Source organism: Nannobrachium achirus (assembly GCF_963921795.1).
Source record: "Nannobrachium achirus genome assembly, chromosome: 5".
Taxonomy (NCBI): domain Eukaryota; kingdom Metazoa; phylum Chordata; class Actinopteri; order Myctophiformes; family Myctophidae; genus Nannobrachium; species Nannobrachium achirus.
The window spans coordinates 35,658,549-35,679,164 of NC_137814.1; the positions used below are offsets into that span (position 1 = coordinate 35,658,549).

At 43.3% G+C, this 20,616-nt stretch overlaps 2 protein-coding genes across 3 annotated transcripts in view; one reads left to right on the top strand and one right to left on the bottom strand.

Moving 5' to 3' along the window:
• LOC308286249 (adhesion G protein-coupled receptor L2-like) overlaps positions 1-20,616 on the bottom strand; it is a 106,777-nt gene that overhangs the window by 58,652 nt on the left and 27,509 nt on the right. For both annotated transcript variants that reach the window (XM_080727225.1, XM_080727224.1), the window contains exons 3-5: positions 9,381-9,594; positions 4,416-4,525; positions 204-1,004 (exon numbers count right to left, since the gene is read on the bottom strand). In XM_080727225.1, coding sequence (XP_080583351.1) covers positions 204-1,004; positions 4,416-4,525; positions 9,381-9,594 — 1,125 coding nt within the window. The remainder of the gene's footprint in view (positions 1-203; positions 1,005-4,415; positions 4,526-9,380; positions 9,595-20,616) is intronic.
• LOC308286090 (signal recognition particle receptor subunit beta-like) lies at positions 10,307-11,086 on the top strand (the record flags this gene model as incomplete). The annotated part of the gene is made up of 1 exon (XM_080727049.1): positions 10,307-11,086. The coding sequence occupies one exon, from the start codon at positions 10,307-10,309 to the stop codon at positions 11,084-11,086; it is 780 nt and encodes a 259-aa protein (XP_080583175.1).

A 20,616-nucleotide genomic window follows, 5' to 3' on the forward strand; every position in this document is an offset into this window, starting at 1 on the left:
TGGGAGAGATCCCTCGTTCCGGGTTGAATCTGTAATTTCTGTTTGCAAATGAGCCCTTTCCCCAAGACTAACACAAACCTCTTCTCCATATCACACCTGAATTGTATTCAAAATTAAAAGGCAGTCATCTGTGACATCCCACACAGCCACTGTACAACAGAAGCTCATCAGACAATGTGCTGAACACAACACAGTGGGCTTACCTTCAGCGGGATCCGGGGGTCCAAATTCAAGGTCATAGCGCAGGATGTAAAAGTTATTCCACACATACAGCTGATTGTCCCTGGGGTTGTAATCCACAGCGGCAATGTACTGGTACTGGTTGGGGAAGAGGATGTCGGTGTACTCGCCCTGGCTGAGCTTGGTGTTGTAGATGTAATCAATATGGCTCCGGCTGGACTCGCTCTCATTCTCCTCGTACGTTGAGCGCACCACGTGTAGCACGCCGCACACCATGAAAGCGTTGGAGGCAGAGCGCTTGTCGTACGCCGTATCCCAGGTGGCTTCGAAGCGCAGCGTGTACGGGTTAAGCTGGCTCAGCACAATGCGCCCGTTGTTCTGCTCAGTGGCGTAGATCACCCACAGGCCTCGCTCGTCCACTGCCAGGTCAATGTCCGTCTTGCCACCCCAGCGGTACGGTGAGGTGTCGTGGTAGTTGGCGTTGTTCACAATGGCCTCGCCACTCTTGATGCGAGTGCGCAGGTCAAACTTGACAATGTTCCGCGTGCGCTCCTTGTTGAAAAAGATGGCGCCGTCGTAGGCCACAAAGCCTGTGCCATCGACGCGATGTGGCAGTTTGTATGTGGTGGTCTGCCGTCCATTCTTGAAGTCCTCCAGGGAGGCAAACTCGATCAGCGTGTCAGTGCGGTAGGGGGTCCAGGGCATGAAGAACACCTTGTCTGCAGCTTGCAAGGGGTCTTTGCACCAAGCGCCAGCTTGCTGCTCAGCTTCAAATATGAAGGTAGGGGCTCCTATTTCCTTCAGAGTCCCAGGACAAATGAAAACTAGTGACAAGAGAGAGAAATGAAACAAAACACAGCAAGTCAGTAGTGTAGGCAGCATGCTGCACAAATTATACATGTCGCTAAGACACGTATCATTCCTGTTGCTGTACGAATGAAGTGCAGGGCAAAAAGAGATCAGGTACAGTAAATTTGAGGAATGTTTGGACTACTGTTTTGCACTGTTGCTTGTGTATTGGGGGAAAGAATTATGGGACAAATGAGTATGCTAATGGTTATTCCGAATGACAAATGTGAGGTTGAGAGGAGAACATCTCAAGAGTCTGCTGAACGCGCTAACTGGGACAAAACAAAATAAAAGGTGAACACAAAAGTAAAATCCTGCAAATGTAAGACATTGGAGAGATAGGGTTTATATCCTTTTCTTGTCTCTGGCGTCGTAAATATTGCACTAACAGCTGGATAAATGAACACACATTGCACATGCACACTCACATGACTTTGGGTCATGAACCAAAAATGATGAGGGAAGAGACTCCACATCTTGTGGGAGGGACTGGGAGTGAGTGAAAGATTATCAATGATGGTGGTGGTGGCAGCAAAGCAGAGGTAAAATGAAGGTGTGGGTTGGGGAACAGATTCAACAGCAGTAAAGGATTTTGTTTTCACTACTTCTGTGGCAAACGACAAGGGTAACCACTGATGGGTGAGGGAGGTTAAGGCAAGGTTTCTTGTTTCAACTATTTCAAGGAATTGGTTCAGGATAAAGAAAAAGATTTGTTGACATATCTACTAAAAAATGTTAACACTTTGCCAATCTCACTCAGCCATCACTGCTATCTCACATCACGTGCTATGGGTGCAGAGGTCAGACCAAGCAAGGTAAGACAATAGACACAGAATTATTTAATCAAACTACTGACTGCAAAATCCCGAGTGTTCATTTAACACAATGAACACTCAGCATTTTGCAGTGCAGTCATATTTTTAAGTACTACACAAGAGCGCCTGGGATCATCACCACGCGTGGGTCGGCGCTCCATTTCACATTGCGTTCACACGTCTGGGATAGATTATGTTTGGTAACCCTGGACTTCTTCTGAAAATTTCTGTTTTGAAATTCATCTGGACTCCAGTGTTGCAAACAATCCCCTGTAGGGGTTTAGCATTTGACAGGAAAGGCAATCAAGGGGGAGGAGATGTGAGGGGGGGTGGGGGGGCGGTGGGGGGCTGTACTCGACACCACAGAACAAGTAACCGGAGGGTAAGGGGGGGGGTAAAGGACCAGACCACTCATTTACCTTTTTGCTCCACTTCTATTTTAGGCATTGGAAAAGAAAGCAAAAAAATAAAAGAAAAAGAGTGCAAGAGGGAGAGAAAGGTTATCATGAGTCAACCACCAGGTACAAGAGAAGAATTTGTTAAGCGGACATGACCGAGAAGTGACCTGCCGGCCTGTTTGGGGAATAGGAACTACGGGGAAAGAACTTTCATTAGTCAGTGTGTAAACCCTAGGATTTAAAAAATGCACAAGTTAGTATTGGACACAAAATATTTATTTAGATATATAATATATTTATATATGCATTGCTCTTTGGACGATTAAAATGATCCGTCCTGCCCTTACCTCTTCTGCCATCAAAATCATAGTCCAGTCCACTATGTAAGCAGCACAAAACTAAACATATGCTTCCCCCAATGGCATGATTATAAAGAAACACTGCACGGTTCAGGCTCCATAGGCTGGGCAGATATAATCTGATAACATTCTTTGAGAAACAGCACATGCGTTATTTTTGGCCTGCATTGACTGGGACGGAATTTGTTCAGACTTTATAGACATAATCATAACACGGTTCCAAAGTTGCTCGCCCACACACAAAATATGACTTGGTAATAACGATACAGACTCTAATCAGTCAAAGAGTGCCACAGCAAATGAGCGATAACTGAAGAACAGCCTGCCTATTATGGAGCTGTTAGTAGTTCGTTGAAACTGCATACAGAGGAGGGAGGCTAGAGATAATCTGAAAAGACTGAGAAGTTTAAAAAGAATGAGAGCAAAAGGTTAGTTGGGTAAAGAGGTGAATGAGAAAGGAACATCAGTTTGAAAGAAGAAAAGCAGATATGTCACAAAATGTTTTCAATATATAACAAATCCAATACTAATGGTTGGTTTCATAGACAGGGATTAACTCTGGCTCTATTATAAAATGTAAATTTGAGCTAGACCACTCCAAATAGGGCAGAAGAGCTACTGTATAGTGGAAGACTTAGCTATTTTCAGTTTGGTAAAAGAAGATTAAAATTAACCCATGACTAAATCAGAGACTTATTTTATAGAATATAATCCATGTTATTTAAACATCACATTTGATGTGTTGTCAATAGGTGCTAGGTAATTATTAATTATAATAACTCACAGTTCCACAGAATAAGAAACCATCTATATCAAATCGGTTTACAATTTTGAAAAATATAATAATAATAATAATTCTAAATTCAGTTGATCTCAGTGAAGACTACATCTATTCCGTAGTCATCTCTGAAGAAGGGTTCTTCTGACAGCAGAATCTGTTGGTGCCACTGCCTTAAATATTTAATGATGTTGTTAGTAGGAATAAATACAGGAGCATCCAGATGGAGTAGACTGAAAAGGGGAGGAATCAAAGCAGAGGTGCCCCCAGATGTTTCTTACCAAATGGGTTCCCAGACTGATCTGGTATAGTAGCAAAACCAAATATAGGCCATGCTCATGAAATTAATTTAAAAGTCTTATCTTTGCTTTTCAAGATTACTGCCCTTTTCCAACTCTATCATGGTATTCAGACACATGCACACATAGACATGAAAGGGGGCTTGAGCCCCTGCCCTTTTATACATCTGTAAAAAGTGCCCTCTCCAGACCATGAATGCAGTTTTTTACTATGGTGAAAGAAATGCAAATGCCACCTTTCCATGCCACACCTGAAGGCAGCATTCTAGAGAATTGCCTTGTTAAAACTCTCCTGAACTTGAATGCAGTATCTTATGCTGAAAGAATTGCCCTGACTGTGTAGAAATCCATGCCATAGGCCACATCTCCAGTATTGCCTTTTTTATGCTTACGTTTAGTGTGTGGTATCAAGTACCGAAAATAGCAGACCTCCAAGCTCACAACACGTCGCAGCGCGACGCGTTGTGAGCTTGGAGGTCTGCTTTTTCTATATTTTCACCAAAAGGCCCTTTTAGAAATTTCTACCCCTGCCTCTCTAACATTCTCTGCACGTCCCCGATGGTAATGTCTGTGAAACCAACCCTGACACTGGCAAGCAGATTACCAAACCTCGTCGTATTCATTATTGGGGGAGTGAGGAGCCAAGACTGCATTTAAAACACATCTGTCTATTCTAAAGACACAGTTCAAGCACATCAATGAAAGTTTAATATGAGATTCGGACTAGGGATACTTACTATAGGGAACACACTCATACTGGACCTCTAAGTACTTGTAGGTGCCAGGGCATGGGTCAGGAAAGACATCAGAGCCAGTAACAACCACACACTGGGTACGGTTGTTGCACCTAGAACAGAAGATTGACCAGAGGTTTCAGCATGACATAAAGCACTGTCCGCGGCAAGAAAATCTGGATCAGACAACATTGACAACATGTAATGACAAGTTTACAGTACTGCTGTAATAAAGACCCATCCCGGGCCGGGCCTTTAATAATATGCATTCTAGGTACAACCTTTAAACAAACAAGAGAAGAGAATAAATTCATTAAATAACAAAGAGTATGAAAGAAAGTGCAATGGTGAGTGAATGTAATAAGAGACAGCGTATAGTGAAGCAAGAGCTAAAGACATGTCAGGAATTATTGATGGCAAGCGGACGTCACCGGCTTAGCTGAATTTATCTCCTTTAACAGCCTCGTCCCACCACTATTCACATGGAGGAAAATCATTAAAGTGCAGGCAACAGGTGGCTTTGGCATGCAGATGACTGGAATGAGTCCAGTCTTGTGTGCATGGCGAGAACAATGTTAATGTAAATACTATAAGCGCTTATTTGCCTTCCTCTACAACATGACTTAGTGGTTGCGCTGGTTGTGTGTGCGCGCGTGTTTGTGTGTGCGTGTGTGTGGTAAAATGACACAAGGAGAAAATAAACAAAAAGCAAAGCACAGATTTTGTGTAAATATAGGATGAAAATGGCCCCACTTCTGTCAAGCTCTCTTGAGGTGGAGGGATTGAGAAGCCTGTCAGCAGTGAGAGAGGTAAACAGGAATCCTTCACAAGAAAGGAAAAAAGACAGATACTAAAATAGGACATTCGACATTTTTCAAGCGCGATATAAATATTTCAGAGGGTAACAATGTGAAGCCATACCACTTGCACATATATTTCAGTGTTGAACATATCTTCCTTGGAATCATTGCTAATGCAGGAGGCGTTGTACCTTTGGCTACAGCTGTAGCTGAAACACTGTGGTACTTGGCACAAGAACCAGCCAGGCCAAAACCATATAGTTATCAACAAACACAAACTAGAGATTAGAGAATGTGTTATAGCTAAGCATGACAAATGACAAATAAAAAGCTTAATGGCACGCACGCACGCACGCACGCACACACGCACACACACACACACACACACACACACACACATTTGGGGATTCTTTCTTCTTCCCCACAACTGTTTGTCCCTATTTTGGTTTGTTATTGTCATTTTGGGTGGGAGATCACCAGTAGTCCAGTGATCTGGCTTTGTTCTGGTTTTGGCATAGTTTATTTTATCCTTGGTTTTGGTCATTCCAGTTGGCAGAGCTGGGTTTAAATGGCCCAATGGCTTCCCCACCTTTTGTTCTGTTTGGCTGGGAGCATCAACACCTTCTGTTTGTTTTGTTTTCTTTTGTTTCTTTTTGAGCGGTGGTCACACCGTCTCCATAGCGTGGCCGTGTGTGTAGGTATGTATGTTTGTTTGTTTGTATGTATGTGGGTTTGTATGTGGGTCTGTATGTAGCCTGTGGTGTAGTACCTTTTCTGGCCACACATGTTAAGGGAGGGGCGCTGTTTTCAGGCCAGGCCAGACCAGGCACACACACACACACACACACACACACGCACACACACACACACACACACACACACACACGCACACACACACACACACAGGGGGGAAGGGGGGGGGGGGGGGGGGGGGGTTGGTGGTTAAACCACCGCTCAGTTCACACGGGTGTGATTTTCTTTCTAAGTACAGGGTCTTGGCATCCTTTTATACATTATGTCGAGTCTTTGGTTGTTTACAGAGGCCGTGACATACTGTATATGTGGGCTCATCGATTCTTTTTTCCACAGCGATGTTATATTTGTATATAGGCTTGCTTTAAATGCATAGTTGCTGAAGAGTCTGACTGGCTTTGAAACAGATAACCATTCAAAGGGGGAAATACAGTCTTGAATAAAAAAAGACATGTTGTTTATGCTAAAATCCTTTGATACTAATGGTTGACCAAACCTAGATTATTTATAATGAGTTAAAAGCAAAAAAACAGAAATCCACAGGAAGTTTCCAAATATGCGATGGTACTAATATGTTTTCATGTGATATGGTGGAAGCTGTACTTTAAAGATATTCACATTTTGTGCTACAGCTTGACTGCAGCGGATGCAAAGAGACTTACTGCCGTATCTTTGAAGTACTGTAGGTTGGCAATTCCCTCAAACATTTAAATCACTGACAGCAGGGAGGTGCAAAAACTGTATATACAGTAGCTTGAAAACTGTTCAATTAAATCCAATGCCAGATTTATAAAGTAATACATGTATATTACATTAAGAGCTTATTTACTTTCCAGTTTTTCTCTCTATTCTCTCTAGACCGGATTAAATTCCACTATTTATTCCCCCTGCCTCGTCTCTTTTTTATCATCATCACCATCACCATCACCATCACCTTCATCATCATCATCATCATCATCATCATCATCATCATCATCACCATCACCATCACCATAATGGTCATAAGCCACGAGCACATTTAGCAGGATGTGTCTGGGAGCCTATACTGAGGATGGCCTGTGTTCTGCCTCTGTCTGAAATTATTAATAAGGGAAATGTCATTATAGGCTGCCCTGGGCCATTACCCTGTCTTAATCCGAGGAAACAGACAGCGCAAAGGAGACTCCACAAAGCCCTCCAGAACCTCCCTCTCCAAGTCCATGCATGTTATCTGCTCATCCACTCATGTTTTCCTTTAAAGACATGGCAGATATTTCCGAGTACATTCATGGGTGTGTGATCCTTGTCATGTGGCAGTAAATATCCCTTGACATGTGGATTAACTTTTCGGTTAATTTGATTGTTATTGTTGGCAGGGTTTGCAGCATTTGTCAGAATTCAGTCTCCATTGATCTTTAATCCAAATAGATGAATTGTATTCCCAGTCTTCCTTCTTCTTTTTTTTTACATCAGAGATGTTTTGACTTTTCCTTTTTTTCTGTGTGAACGGAAACAATCTAAAATTTTCATTTCCTTTTTTTTTTCATGTCAACATACATTTGTGTGATAAATCAATGGACACCTGGCTTTGGATATACAAAAGTAATTATATTTGTTTTCCATTCCAATGTTTGTGTTTGGATGTGTGCCCTCAGGGAATAAAAGTATTGCTAGTATAGCATGCACACTTAAATAGAACCTGGACCTCTGTCTGGAGAAGGAAATATGTAGCTTAACGTAGGCCCTGTTGTAAACATATCACAGTAAAATCATGGATAGAAGGAGAGATAGTCACAGATGTACACTTACATCTCTCTAAGGGAACAAGCATCTGAATATTAAACAGTAGCTCTAGTTTCTTCATAAATCTTTCATTTTTAATAAAAATGCGAGTAATTAAAATATTTGAGTAATTGTTGTCGCATTGCGCACTATTTGGATATGGCCTAGTTACTCTTTATTTTAGCATATTCTTTTGTTTTAAAACCAACAAAATAACCACAGTCTGTCAATTGCACCTCGCTTATCTAATTAAATATATTTGTTTGTGGGCTGTTGTCCTTACTCCTCCTCTGCTAAACCTCCCAATTGCTCCAGTGCTTTGCCTTTTGCTGTCATGCACTTAAAATATATTGCTGGCTGGACCGTACATACGCTGCAGACAGGGAGAGGACATGCCGCTCTGTGCCAGGGCTCAGGATTGATGGGACATCACTGATTATTCCATCAACACTAATTATGGACAGGAACCTATTTCCTCTGATCTAAAACAACAGAAAAAGGGGTTGGCTGAGGGTGGCACCGGCACCCTCTCTCACACCTAAACTCGAGGGAATCTTCAAAGGAGATCAGCTTTGAGAGCAGCGCCGCTAACTGGGAGAGTGACTTGTCAACACGTCTTTCTGTGGACTGTGGCAGTTTACAGTCAAACTGCGGGCCCGTGGTCACCGTCAGTGGTGTGTTCACTATTGAAGTGCCATATGGGCTGCGAATATGGCCAATAACATATTGAATGCTGAGACGGCAGAGTAAATGTAGCAAGTACGGCGTAAGGCAGCCGGTTTTGATTAGCTATTCTGCGGTGCCACATCTCATGGGGCGCAAATACAGAGGTGGATGAGGCCGGAGGAGGATCCGGGGTGGAGGATGGGTAGATCATGACGTACAGTTAGCTGGCTTTAAGAGTGGTGGCAGAGGGGGATAAGAGGCAGGTCACAGTGGGGTATGGCAGAGCAGCACATTAGGAGTTACAATTTATGAATAGTTCATACAGGGCTCTTAAAAAATACACACACCTCTGCGGTGTGAGGCACAGCAGTGTTTAAATGTTGTGGACTGTCTTCTGACAGTATGGCGGTGTCCTGTCCTGCGAGAGTGTTACCAATATAAAAGGTATTAGGAGCTGGCACTGCACTGAAGACCTCAGAGCGCGTCCCTCTGGTGCAAGTGCTTGAACAAAGTATGGCCAATGCTCCAAATGGGGAAATTTAAGAGGCTGTTTGTGTGACACTCTCTCTCTCTCTCTCTCTCTCTCTCTCTCTCTCTCTCTCTCTCTATTTGCAGCAGACACAACAATGCACACAGCCAGGGTACAGAAAACGGTATAGGTTTCCAGTTGTTCCCTGTTCGTCCAGAATTCATATTGAAACTGAATTATTCCAGTGTTGGAATTGTCAAACCCCCACCTACACAATATACTAGTCAATGAAGGGGGACAAGTGCTTCAAGATGTTGGTTAGTTGTTCAATATGTATGTGGGAGGTTGCACAAGCGAATGTATTTATTATGTTTTATAGAATATGGAACCTTACTTGGGGAAAATATTAAAAACATGCAATTTTGGGAGAACTGGGAGAAAGGAGAGAGATGAAACGCACCCCATCACTTCCCCAGCTCCTGGTCATATTTGTGAAATGGGATCCCGCTAGCCTTTTACCTTTGTGATATAATCTTGTAGGCGTCGGGGAGGTAGCAGTTGACGTTCTCCATCTGGAATGGGTCAGCATCGCAGATCTTGTCATCGGTGCGGCCGTAGTTGGCTGTCTCAATCATAATGACATCACTCCCCGGGCAGCGCAGATCAATTGCATAGCCCTCGCATGAGAGCTCTCTCCTGACCAACCCGAATGGCAAGGCTGCACGGCTGAACCCTGATGGAAAGAGAAAAAGATTATTATAGTAAAATAAATGAATAAAAGTCGCACCAGGGAGCTGTGTGAGCTGTGCAAAAACTACACATGTGCATATCTCCTTGTATGGGCCGTTCTGTCCGTCACGTCAGTTACTTCATGGGTATGAATAAATAAATGTATCATTCTAATAAAAAAGTGGCTAATACACACAAAGTGAAATGTAGGAGCGTTTTTTTTAGAAAGAAACCTTGTACATCCATAGTTCAACTTTTTATGTGGGTTGTTGTCAAAATCTTGTGAAAATAGCCGATTTACAATCTCACAACACGTTGTTGCGACCATAGGTCACAGTTAGCTATGAAAACCGTCACATCTTGTCTTTATATCCGTATCTTGCCCGTGGCGCCTCAATGTCTATAGCTGCTGACCTGTTGTGACATCACATCGTTGTGATTATACATTGTACATCTGACTTCACAGACTCCATATATGGATATATCTTGTCTTGTCTCTGTAAACTATCGCTTTATGTACGCATGTCATGCTGCTGTGTCTTGTGTGACATCAGAACATAGCTCTGGTCAGCCTATATAAGATCTGAGGTCAACTCAACCTGGTACAATATAAGCTGTACAAAACCTATAAGCATACTGAGGGTGTCCTGAGAAAGACTGAGACAGATACAGAGAGAGAAAACAGCCTATACACTCCCATTGCCATCACAGTCCATATGGATTTCTTTGACAACGAACCGCTGCTCCTGGAAAGAGCGACGTCCGAGTCTCCAGTGTTCATCATCGGAATCATTGTCGCTTTGTTAATCGTCATCATCACGTTTATTTTCCTGAGGTACTTAGACGGCAGTAAGGCGACAGCGGGAAGAGGAAGTGCTGTGCTGTTGGCGGGATTGTGTGATTCCGGAAAGACCCTGCTATTCGTCCGGCTGCTGTCTGGGAAGTTCAAGCAGACGCAGACCTCCATCACCGCCAGCAGCGGCCCCTACAAAGGCAGGAATGACGGAGGCGGCGGTACATGGACCCTGGTCGACCTCCCCGGTCACGGCAGCCGTCGTCCTCAGTACGTGGAGGAGTTCAAGTCTGCCGCAAGGGCGATTGTGTTTGTGGTAGACAGCGCCGTCTTCCAGAAGGAGGTGAGAGACGTGGCCGAGTTCCTCTACCTTCTACTGACCGACGCCGTGATATCCAGGAACGCTCCCGGTCTCATTGTAGCGTGCAACAAACAGGACATTGCGATGGCCAAATCGGCCAAGCTGATCCAGCAGCAGCTGGAGAAAGAAATGAACACGCTGCGAGAGACTCGCTCTGCGGCCCTGGGCTCTCAAGACGGCACTGTCGGTGGCGGCGTGCACCTGGGCAAGAAGGACGAGGACTTTGAGTTCAGCCAGCTGCCCATGAAGGTGGAGTTCTTGGAGTGCAGCGCCCGTGGTACAAAGGGAGAGGAAGGAGAGGCGGACATCGACAGTCTGGAAAGTAGCCTGGCCCAGCTGTAGAACCAGCTCCCATGTCGGTTCTCCATGAGGATGCCAAGTGCAGTAGGGCAGTGTTTTCAACCTTTTCAGGCCGCGAGCCCCAAAATAACCATATTTGAACTAGGGACCCCCCACCCTGATGATCAAGCACTAAAGGTTGAGGCATTACATTTTGTAAAACAGTTATATTGTGAAAATATTTTCAATTCCTGCCTCTAATATTTGACAATTTGGTCAATGTTTAATTTGCCATTTTAGAGGTAGTAAAAGAGGTAGTAAAAAGTCCTTAAATTGTGACTTTAGAAATGTGCACGTACCCCCTAACCCATACATGGGCAACTGGCGGCCCGGGGGCCACATGCGGCCCCCCACCTTCACTTAATGCGGCCCGCAGGTTAATACCGGAATACTGATATATTATTGATTCCAGCTACAATTCCAAACATGACCTGCTTTAATTCCGTCAGTCTATATTAGTACCTTAATGAATAGTATAGTAGTAGTATAGTTTTTTTTTATATCCAATGTATTTGTATTTAGGTTCATAAAGTTAACATGAGTATATAACTAAATGCGTTTGAAATTAAATCCAAATGTTACATTTCAGGATTCCAATTAAAAAATAGCAAAAAATAATTCAGGGTTCCAATTGAAAACGGCGATGCGTTTTGAGCTTGTAGATCTGCTATTTTTGCTTCTTTTGCATGAGATACTAGAATGACAAAGTACGATGTAGCAATATGTATATATATGTACGAATATATGTATGTATATGGGGCCCTCTGGAGTGAAGGTGGAAATATAGTGGCCCTCGCCATCATCAAAGTTGCCACCCCTGACCCTAACCCCTCAAAGGTATTTGGGAACCCCCCTGGGGGTCCCGACCCAGAGGTTGAGAACCACTGCATTAGCGTTCCTGGGATGAGTTCCTCTCCATAGCAATCATGCAGGTAGACCACATGATGACATGCCCATAAATAACTATAATTAAAATACATTTAAACAATCTGTTATTGTGGTTACTGTCTCGTGGTGTTATGTGGTTTTGGGATGTTGTCGGCTGGGTGCCGCCTGGCACACTATGGATTTGGATCTCTCCTTGTATGGATATCCGTGGTCATACACACAAAGTAACTGATGTCATGGACAGAACGGCCTGGCCCGTGATTGGGCTAACACCACAAAGTGAAGTGTAGGAGCAGTTTGCACCACTCAAGAAATATTGATAATTCAACAAAATAAGACACTGAATAGCAACAGGGGGTCCGGGACCCCTAGGGGTCCTCAGAGTTACTACAGGGGGTACTCCAAATCTTTGTGTGATAAGAACTATTTTTTATACACTAACCACTTGAACCCTAGTATCCCTATTCTGTGTGGAACATTAGCCAGGAATAGCCGATCTACTGTACAAGCTCACAACGCCTTGCAGCGCGAGGCGTTGTGAGTTTGTACTAGATCGGCTATTCTTGGCAAAGAGGTTTGTAGAGTGAAACGGCGTTGTGAGCTTGTAGATCTGCTATTCTTGGCAAAGAGGTTTGTAGAGTGAAAAGAAAAGAGGACTAAGTATTGGCGGTTCAAGTCGTTCAATGTCTAAAAATATACATTAAACCAACAACCTACACTGATGATATATTGCTGTCAAACAATTCTAAGCTGTCTCAGAAATCTATGAAAAGGTTCTCAGCTAAGGGGTCCTTGGCCTGAAAACGTTGAAGACCCCTTTCATAGGGAATAGGGTAAGGAATTTAATGGCACCAAATATGTAAACAATGGCAGACCAAATCTACCACAGTTTAAAACAGAAGGGCTATTTCGTGCAATACTAAGCCAGGGAAAGACAAAACAATTCAATTTCTCCATTTCTCTGTGGTCTTATATGTTGGCTGAGGCATCAGAACAAAGTCTCAAGGGGCCAGCGGTAACCTCATAAAAACCTTGAGCAAATATTAAAGACTACAGTGGGATGCCCTCATCCCCCAACACCCACCTCTTGCAACAGTGGTAAACATAGCTTGGCTGAGAATGGCCCACTTTACAGTGGCAAAAGTCACCCAATGTGTTCCTTTTGCTTTACTTGTTCAGTACGATAGAGAAAAGGACAGAATCCAAGCAGTATGCAGTGTAATTTAATCCATTTTACAGCGTCTGCAATCGAAGAGGGGACCGTCTGGAGTCCATGCAGAGGGAAAAATCTATACATGGAGCATAACAGATGCGAATGCAGGGAAATAGCTGTGCATTGGGGGGGGAATTAAATGGCTCAATTCAGATACCCCTTTTAACAAAATGATCACAAAAAGTGTGTACCTTATAATTCCCCTTTCCCACCAATACAATGTAAAGTTGAAAATCTGAGTAAGAAAGAGAAGTAGTATTCCAGTATTACAGACTGGAATGTCAATTAGTTAAATAGAATTTTCAACAGTGTCTAGTCTGCTTTTATAAGAAAACGATTAGGTAGAGTCTAAAAACAAAATGCAAATGTTCTCTTTTTAAGGAGTGCAGAGCACCGCATGCCCTGTCAATAATCACTGTTTGCAGCAACAGTGGGTCCCCAAGGGGGCAGCTACCATTTGTATTTTCTGCACTGCTCTCGCCTAATTAGCCATCCTTTCAGCCCGATACCTTTTTTTCAAGCTCCCATTGGCTCCCGAGCATTGTCATGTACTAACACTAACCACGGCGGGTTCGCTTTGCACCCTCGCGCTAATTATCCTCACACTTTTGACAGCCCGGGCCTGACGCAATTAGCATTGTTTGCTCTGTTCAAAGTTGGAAGTAATTCCAGCTCGAAATTCCTACCCTGAAATCCTGAACTTGCGCGTCTGCTAGTCATTTCAGCCTGCTGTGCCTCGCTCAATTATAATGAAATTCCATGTCAGGGGTACACATGTCTCAAAGGGGGGAAAAAAACATGGAGTCATGAGAAACCCAGAGATAAGATGTTCAATATATCGCATTAAAGTCATTCAAAATGAGGAGTGTTCTGCAGTCATCGGCACTTGTCATATAAGAACATGTGCAGCTAACAACACAAAATCCCTTCCATTAAACCTCTGGACATTTCATTACCATCTAACACGTGATCTATCTAATGGGCAGTACATTCTACTTAGCAGGGATGTTTATCACCTAGTTAGGAGATGTCAGTACGGCCCGCCATAAGTGGGAGGCCTGTAGGTTCACTCCATCTATTCCAATAAGTGAAATAAACACTATAATTACCCGCACCTTTCATAAAACCTGCCCAGAATGGTGGATGATAAAACACAGAGTGCGCTCGTGGCTTCACCCGCAAAGACTAATGATCGTCCCGCCCCTCATTCATCACGGAAAGAGTGACAGGTTTATCACACCGGCTACAGAAAGCAGACCTGGAAAAAGAATGTGTTTCATGGAAGTTTTAAACATCTCTTGAATGTAGAAAAGTCCTTTGGATTGTACTGTACACCCCCGTCCCCATAACCTGTCTTCCTTCACTGTCCATCAGCCACTACTGTCCTTCTATCAGACACACTGCCATGGCCTGATCACATGCAGCTGACAGCAGGGGTGTCACACCACATTCTGGGCCCTGGGTACAAGGATTCACTGCGGGCCCCCCATGAATGCTATGCTTCATAGGGGGAGGTGTTTAACCCATTTAGACTGGGAACGTATTATTACGCTTTATTTTGTGCTTTAACTGTTGAAAAATAGCAGATCTTCAAGTCTTTGAATATTTTGACCCGATTCTATAAGTGTCTTCTAAATCCTTCTGAGGTTTTTTGAAAAACCTATGTTTCTATGTCAGTGGTGCTCAAACCTTTTCATGTGAAGTGAAATGATATGTATTTGGCCACGGACCCTCATCTCAAAATATTCAGTTCCAGGGAGAAGCAAAATTTGAGTTACAAATGTTCGCTTAAAAAATACATATATTCAAAGATTTGCACACATTTTCACGACTTCTCAAAAACACCTATCTGCTATTTGCCAGACCCATGAAATGGGTAGGCCTACATAAGCAAATGTCGGTCTGTCCGGGTTTTCTATATAAAGGGTATATATGATGATGACATGATGATGACATGCCTACAAAAGGCATGATGTCATAAATGATGATGACAGACAGGGGGTCTGGCACAACCAGGTTGACCTGGTCTAGTTTTCAATAGCTAAAGTATAAAATAATTAAGGCCCCTCCAACTTGGGCCCTAGTAACTCAGTCCCACTTGTCCTCCCCTTGTGACGCCCCTGGCTGACAGCAGAAGCCTGGATATTGATTAAGCCTGTGGCTTGCCTGCCTCGATCCTCCTTGCTAGCCCTATGGATCTCTCTGGTCACAGTACCATGTATACTGTATTTATCCGAAATATGGCTGATATAGCAGATCTATAAGCTCACAATGTATTGCAGCACGACATGTTGTGAGCTTGTAGAGCGCCTATTTTTGGTGTGTGACACTGGCGTGCAACAAAGCATACTGTAAATCCCGGAGGTCTAGCAGGACAAATTGCCTGTTACTCAGTCAACTGTAGATATCCCATGATGTCCCATAAATGACTACCATGCCAACATATAATTGGAGATGACAAATCTGTCCAAAAAAAAAATGCATACAAACAGCCTCTGTGTCTCTGCATTTGCTTCTTTGTATTTTTTAAACCATGCACATTTACTGACATTGCTTATATATTATATTATTAGGATAATTTGACATACAGAATATGACCTGTTTTCTTTGTTTCTTTCTTTTTGAAAATGAACATGAACATGACGGGAGCTTGTATGACAGAGAATTTCACACACTTTTATGTTACACTTGTAAACGTGTAATGTGACAAAGTTGAATTTGCCTTTTTTACTCATAGTCTTTATTCTGTGGGATGGGACCTGAATTCAAAGGCAGTTTTTATGTTCGACATATTACTTATTACAAGTGTTGCTTCAATTGTGTTGTTTGTTCTATGGCGATTAAACCAACTGCCTGAGAGATGTTTTGGAAAGACAGAAAATTATTTGTGTGCATAGATGGGTGTCAAAGACAGGGGGAATTGGGAAAAGCTTTTCATCTTGGACTGTGCTTTTGAAATGTGCTCTGCGGTTGAAGACATGTCAGAGGGGCACCAGCTGAAGTGAAAACAGTGTTGAGAAAACAACAGGAGAAATCCATAGCACATTTTGGGTTAGGGGGGGTGGGGGAAGTGGGACTGAGTTACTAGGGCCCAAGGTGGAGGGGCCTTAATTATTTTATACTTAAAAAAATAGCAGATATTCAAGCTCACGTGAGCTTGTAGATCTGCCATTTTTTTTAAATCGTGAAAATGTGTGCAAATCTTTGAATATACCTGTATGTATTTTTTTAAGCGAACATTTGTAACTCAAATTTTGCTTTTGCTTCAATAGTTAAAGCACAAAATATTGCGTAATAATGCGTTCCCAGTCAATGAATCCTTGTACCCAGGGCCCAGAATTTGGTGCTACACCCCTGTTTGTGGGTGTTAAAGACAGGCTGTTCTCTTCATTGGTACCTCAGACCAACAATAAATCATACTAAGGGCGAATGCAAGTAAATAATGTTAATGTATCACGTCTTGCCCAATCGAATTGCCATAGCAACGGCGTTGAATGTCCCATAATTGTCTGTGATCACTTCTTCTAGAATTGTTGACATGAAGGCCTTATCAGACATTCTGGTCAGCGAGTGACTGCCAGGGGAAAGTAGCTTCTTAGATTCCTCCCCCTGACCTGCCTGCCCGCTATAAGCCTTCTATTGAGCTCAAGAGAGTAAACCAGGGGCCAAGAAGAACTGCCTCTCAATGTGTGTTGCATGCTGGGAGTTTCTCTTCTTTTTCAGTCCGCAGCCTATAATTCACTGACAACAACAACCCCCCCCCCTTTCATAATACATATTTTGTTTTCTATCAACACCCTTGAAATTGGAAGTGGCACTAAGGCTCTGAGCAGGGTGCGTCTGAAAGACACAGGACCCAGCCAGTGGGAATAGTTCTGCAGTCTGAAGCTTTAAAACCCCTGGAGACATAAAGAAAAGATAATGGAAGTTTGATATAAAACTGTTGGCATTTGGCAAACGAGAGCGGTGAAACGCACCAGACCATGGCACATACGGTGTCATGTTGTTTAGACTCATGCTCGCTGTCACTTTCCCAGGATTGTTTTGTTCTGATGAGGGCTATCCTAAAAGACCTTTAACCTCACAAACTCCCGTCCATCAGGATATCAGACGGAGGGAGAGGGGGGAAAAAAGAACTACAGGAATGTTTGATCAGTCTAGAAAAGTGGGGCATTTTGGGATGGGAGACAGCATGGCGAGGGTCCGCCACAGACAGAGAGCAAAGGCGTTGGTTGACGCTTGTCATCCTCCATTAAGGCCCCTTTGATTGGCCTTTGTGGTCCTGGAAACGGCAAACAGCTGCATGCAAATGGACCTATTCCCCCAGCCTGGCCCCCATTGTTCTGGGCTTGGGCTTGACAGGGACGCTTTCTCCGCGGCATAAAGGAGGGTGTCGCCTTATAGTCGAATAAGAGTGGCCCTGCCGTGGACACAGCGGGGGTGCTTCATGACTGTTTGTCTTTTTGCGTTGTTTCATTCCCAATATTACTGGTAGCCAACATCTTTTGGAAGAAAGAAAGGCTCTCAGAGTCAAGCATTCCTCCAACTGCGTGGATGCCTCCATAATCCAGCATCCGGAGTGAGTGAGTGGTCGTACAGCATGTTTTTTTTCGAATATGAAGACAAGATTTCCAATGGGAGTTATGTAAATGGGAGTAAAAAAAAAAAAAAAAAAGAATAGCATGTTTGAATACTTAATATGTGAGAACAAAGCAACAGCAAGGTTTAGTCTGTTCTTATCCCCCCCCCCCCCCCCCCAACTCCTTTGTTCTTTACTGCAGCATTTCTAATCTGTTCAGCTGAACTTGCTGATGGCTGGCCAAGGAATGAAAAATTGCTACATTTAGCACATTTATATAGGGACATTTTATGAAGGTTTCAGGAGATTAAAACCATTAGCCTCTGTAAAAATCGAATAAAAACTTGGTATATTTCACCGTGGACACGCAAGCTCGAGAGGTGACAAAATAAATACTTGGATTTAACAAATAGCTCTGCTGGTGAACACATTTACATACACCTATGGTCTAAACAGCACAAAGGCCCACAAAGGGCCTAGTACAGTTTAAATATAAGCTCGCAAATTCAACACAAGGCTAAGCTCAAACGTGACACATGCAGGAGTGAGGGAGATTTGGGATTTGCAAAATAACACCTGCTTGCTCCAGTGCAGATGATATCCTGAGAATCCTTAACCATGGCACAGCGGCTCAAATGTCATTTCGACCGCCAAAATGCGGTTAAACATTGAATATCTAGTTGGACATATGGCACCCTGCCTCCCATGATACTCAGCCCCCTCTCTGGTCCACCTTTCTGGGAATTCTTTTTAAAGGCGGTGTCAGACAAGACCACAGAGCCGTCGGCTACACCCGCCTTTCCCAGACAACTGCTATCAGACACTCTTGATTCCGATATAAGCGTTCTAAAATAGAAGCCGAGGTATACAACCGAGTCCATTTGTGGTTAGAAGAAAGAGGCTCTGAGTCATATCCCCTTTTTCTCTCGTGCTTGTGACACAAGAACACCGTGTTGGCACTTCGAGCTCCGAAAACCACAATTTGTATTCATAGCCATGGCATTCTTTTACAGTTCCATCTCCTGAATGTTTTCCTGTCTTTGAAAAAAAAGAAAACAACGGGCGGGGGGCAGAGGAGCATCACATGTGTTGCATGTTGATGCGTGTCTCCTGGAAGGAGCTTAAGGGGCAGGATTTGTCGCCAGGGGTCAAGCGTGATGCCAACTGCTCAGGTTGGTCCGTTCAGATGCAGTTAACGTCTCATCTGAAGGCAATGTTCCATCGCCCGACTTTTAAATGCCAAGTTTGCCAACTAATGCCAGCAGACTACAACAGACTGTTGGAAGTGGTTTGTTTGGTGTGAGTGAAGTCACCTTTAGATTCTGTCATGCCAGGTGCTTGGATACTATTGTTGTTTGTACTGTTTTTGTTTAGTATAGGTCAGTAACAAAAAGAAAGTTCAATAATTCCACACAAAAGCTCAAAAATAAATGTATATTTTGACAAACTCTAGGGATGGGGCGATAATCGTTATTATCATTTATTGTGATAAAAAACATTCACAATAATCGTATCGTGGAGATTTTAATTTATCGTGAAATTATCCTCCATTGTGCACTGGGATCACTTCACCTTTTATTTGCCGAGCTGCTTAATATCCGGTACCACTTAAAGCTATACTGTGTAAGTTGCTCAACTAGTGGTCAGTAGCGTTATAGCAAACCACGGTCGCGTCTGCTTTTTTCGGCCGTTTTTCGCCGCGGATCGGGCCGTCAGACCACCGCGTCCGCCTCGCCTCGCCGAGACCTATCCAAAGAGGTCTTTCGTGTCCCTCTACGAGCCTCGGTTGGGGAGCTACATGCTAAGCTCCTAGCCCAGTGTAAACACTGCAGTGTATTTCCTGAAGAGCTCGGCAGTGTATGATCTGGGCTTTGATTGGCCGGTAGGGAGACACGTGTACAGAATGATGCATATGACGTAATTTTGCCGGGAAAAACAGCCCCGGTCACGGCCACCAGGGCTCAGTAGAACACATATAAAGAAAAGGCTTTGGGAGCTGAAATGAACAGAGTGGGTGTTCTAAAACTTTAGCGATTTAATAATTAGGACAATTTTAAGATTTGTTTTATTAAAAAAGTTACATAGTATAGCTTTAAACCCTCTATAATTCGTAAAACGGACCTGGAAATAACATACTCGATACAGTATTTTTGTCACTCTTCCAAATCTCTTTGCCAAAGAATTGCCGCTCACAAGCTCACGTGTCGCGTTGTGACGTGTTGTGAGCTTGTAGATCTGCTATTTTTTTGGCAAATGTTCCGCGCCAGGATAATGGATGCTGGGGATATTTTGATTATCGCAATAATATTGTAAATCGCAATTTCTTTGATCACAATAATCGTGACATGAAATGTTCATATCGTCCCATCCCTAACACACTTACATTATACAGTAACAGTACCATGCCCTATGTTGGAAAAGGACAGTCCAATCTTGACTTGTTGAGCCTCAGCATACTCTCTACAACATGGTGGATTATTTTGGTTCTACAGAGCAGCTGCCTCAGCTTAAGACATCCTCGGATGAAGAATTTCTCCCATGGGGAAAGCAGTATAGAAGCAAGCCAAGAGTCGAGGTTATGATCACTACGTCTTAATGTGGATGTTAAAACAAAGGTCTTCTTCTCTCTGTCAGTGGGTTGAATGATCCCTAACCTTGTGGAGACACTTCAAAGAAAACCGGCAAAAAAGGAGAAGTGTATCATTACATTTCTAATACATATAATCCTCCGAAGGCAATTGAGGGTCATCGCTTAATTTGAGCCATCATGACAGGGATGATTCCGTGCAAGAAACATCCCATGGCCCTTTCGTCCATTCCACTAACATATCGTTTGGATTATAGCAGTGTACA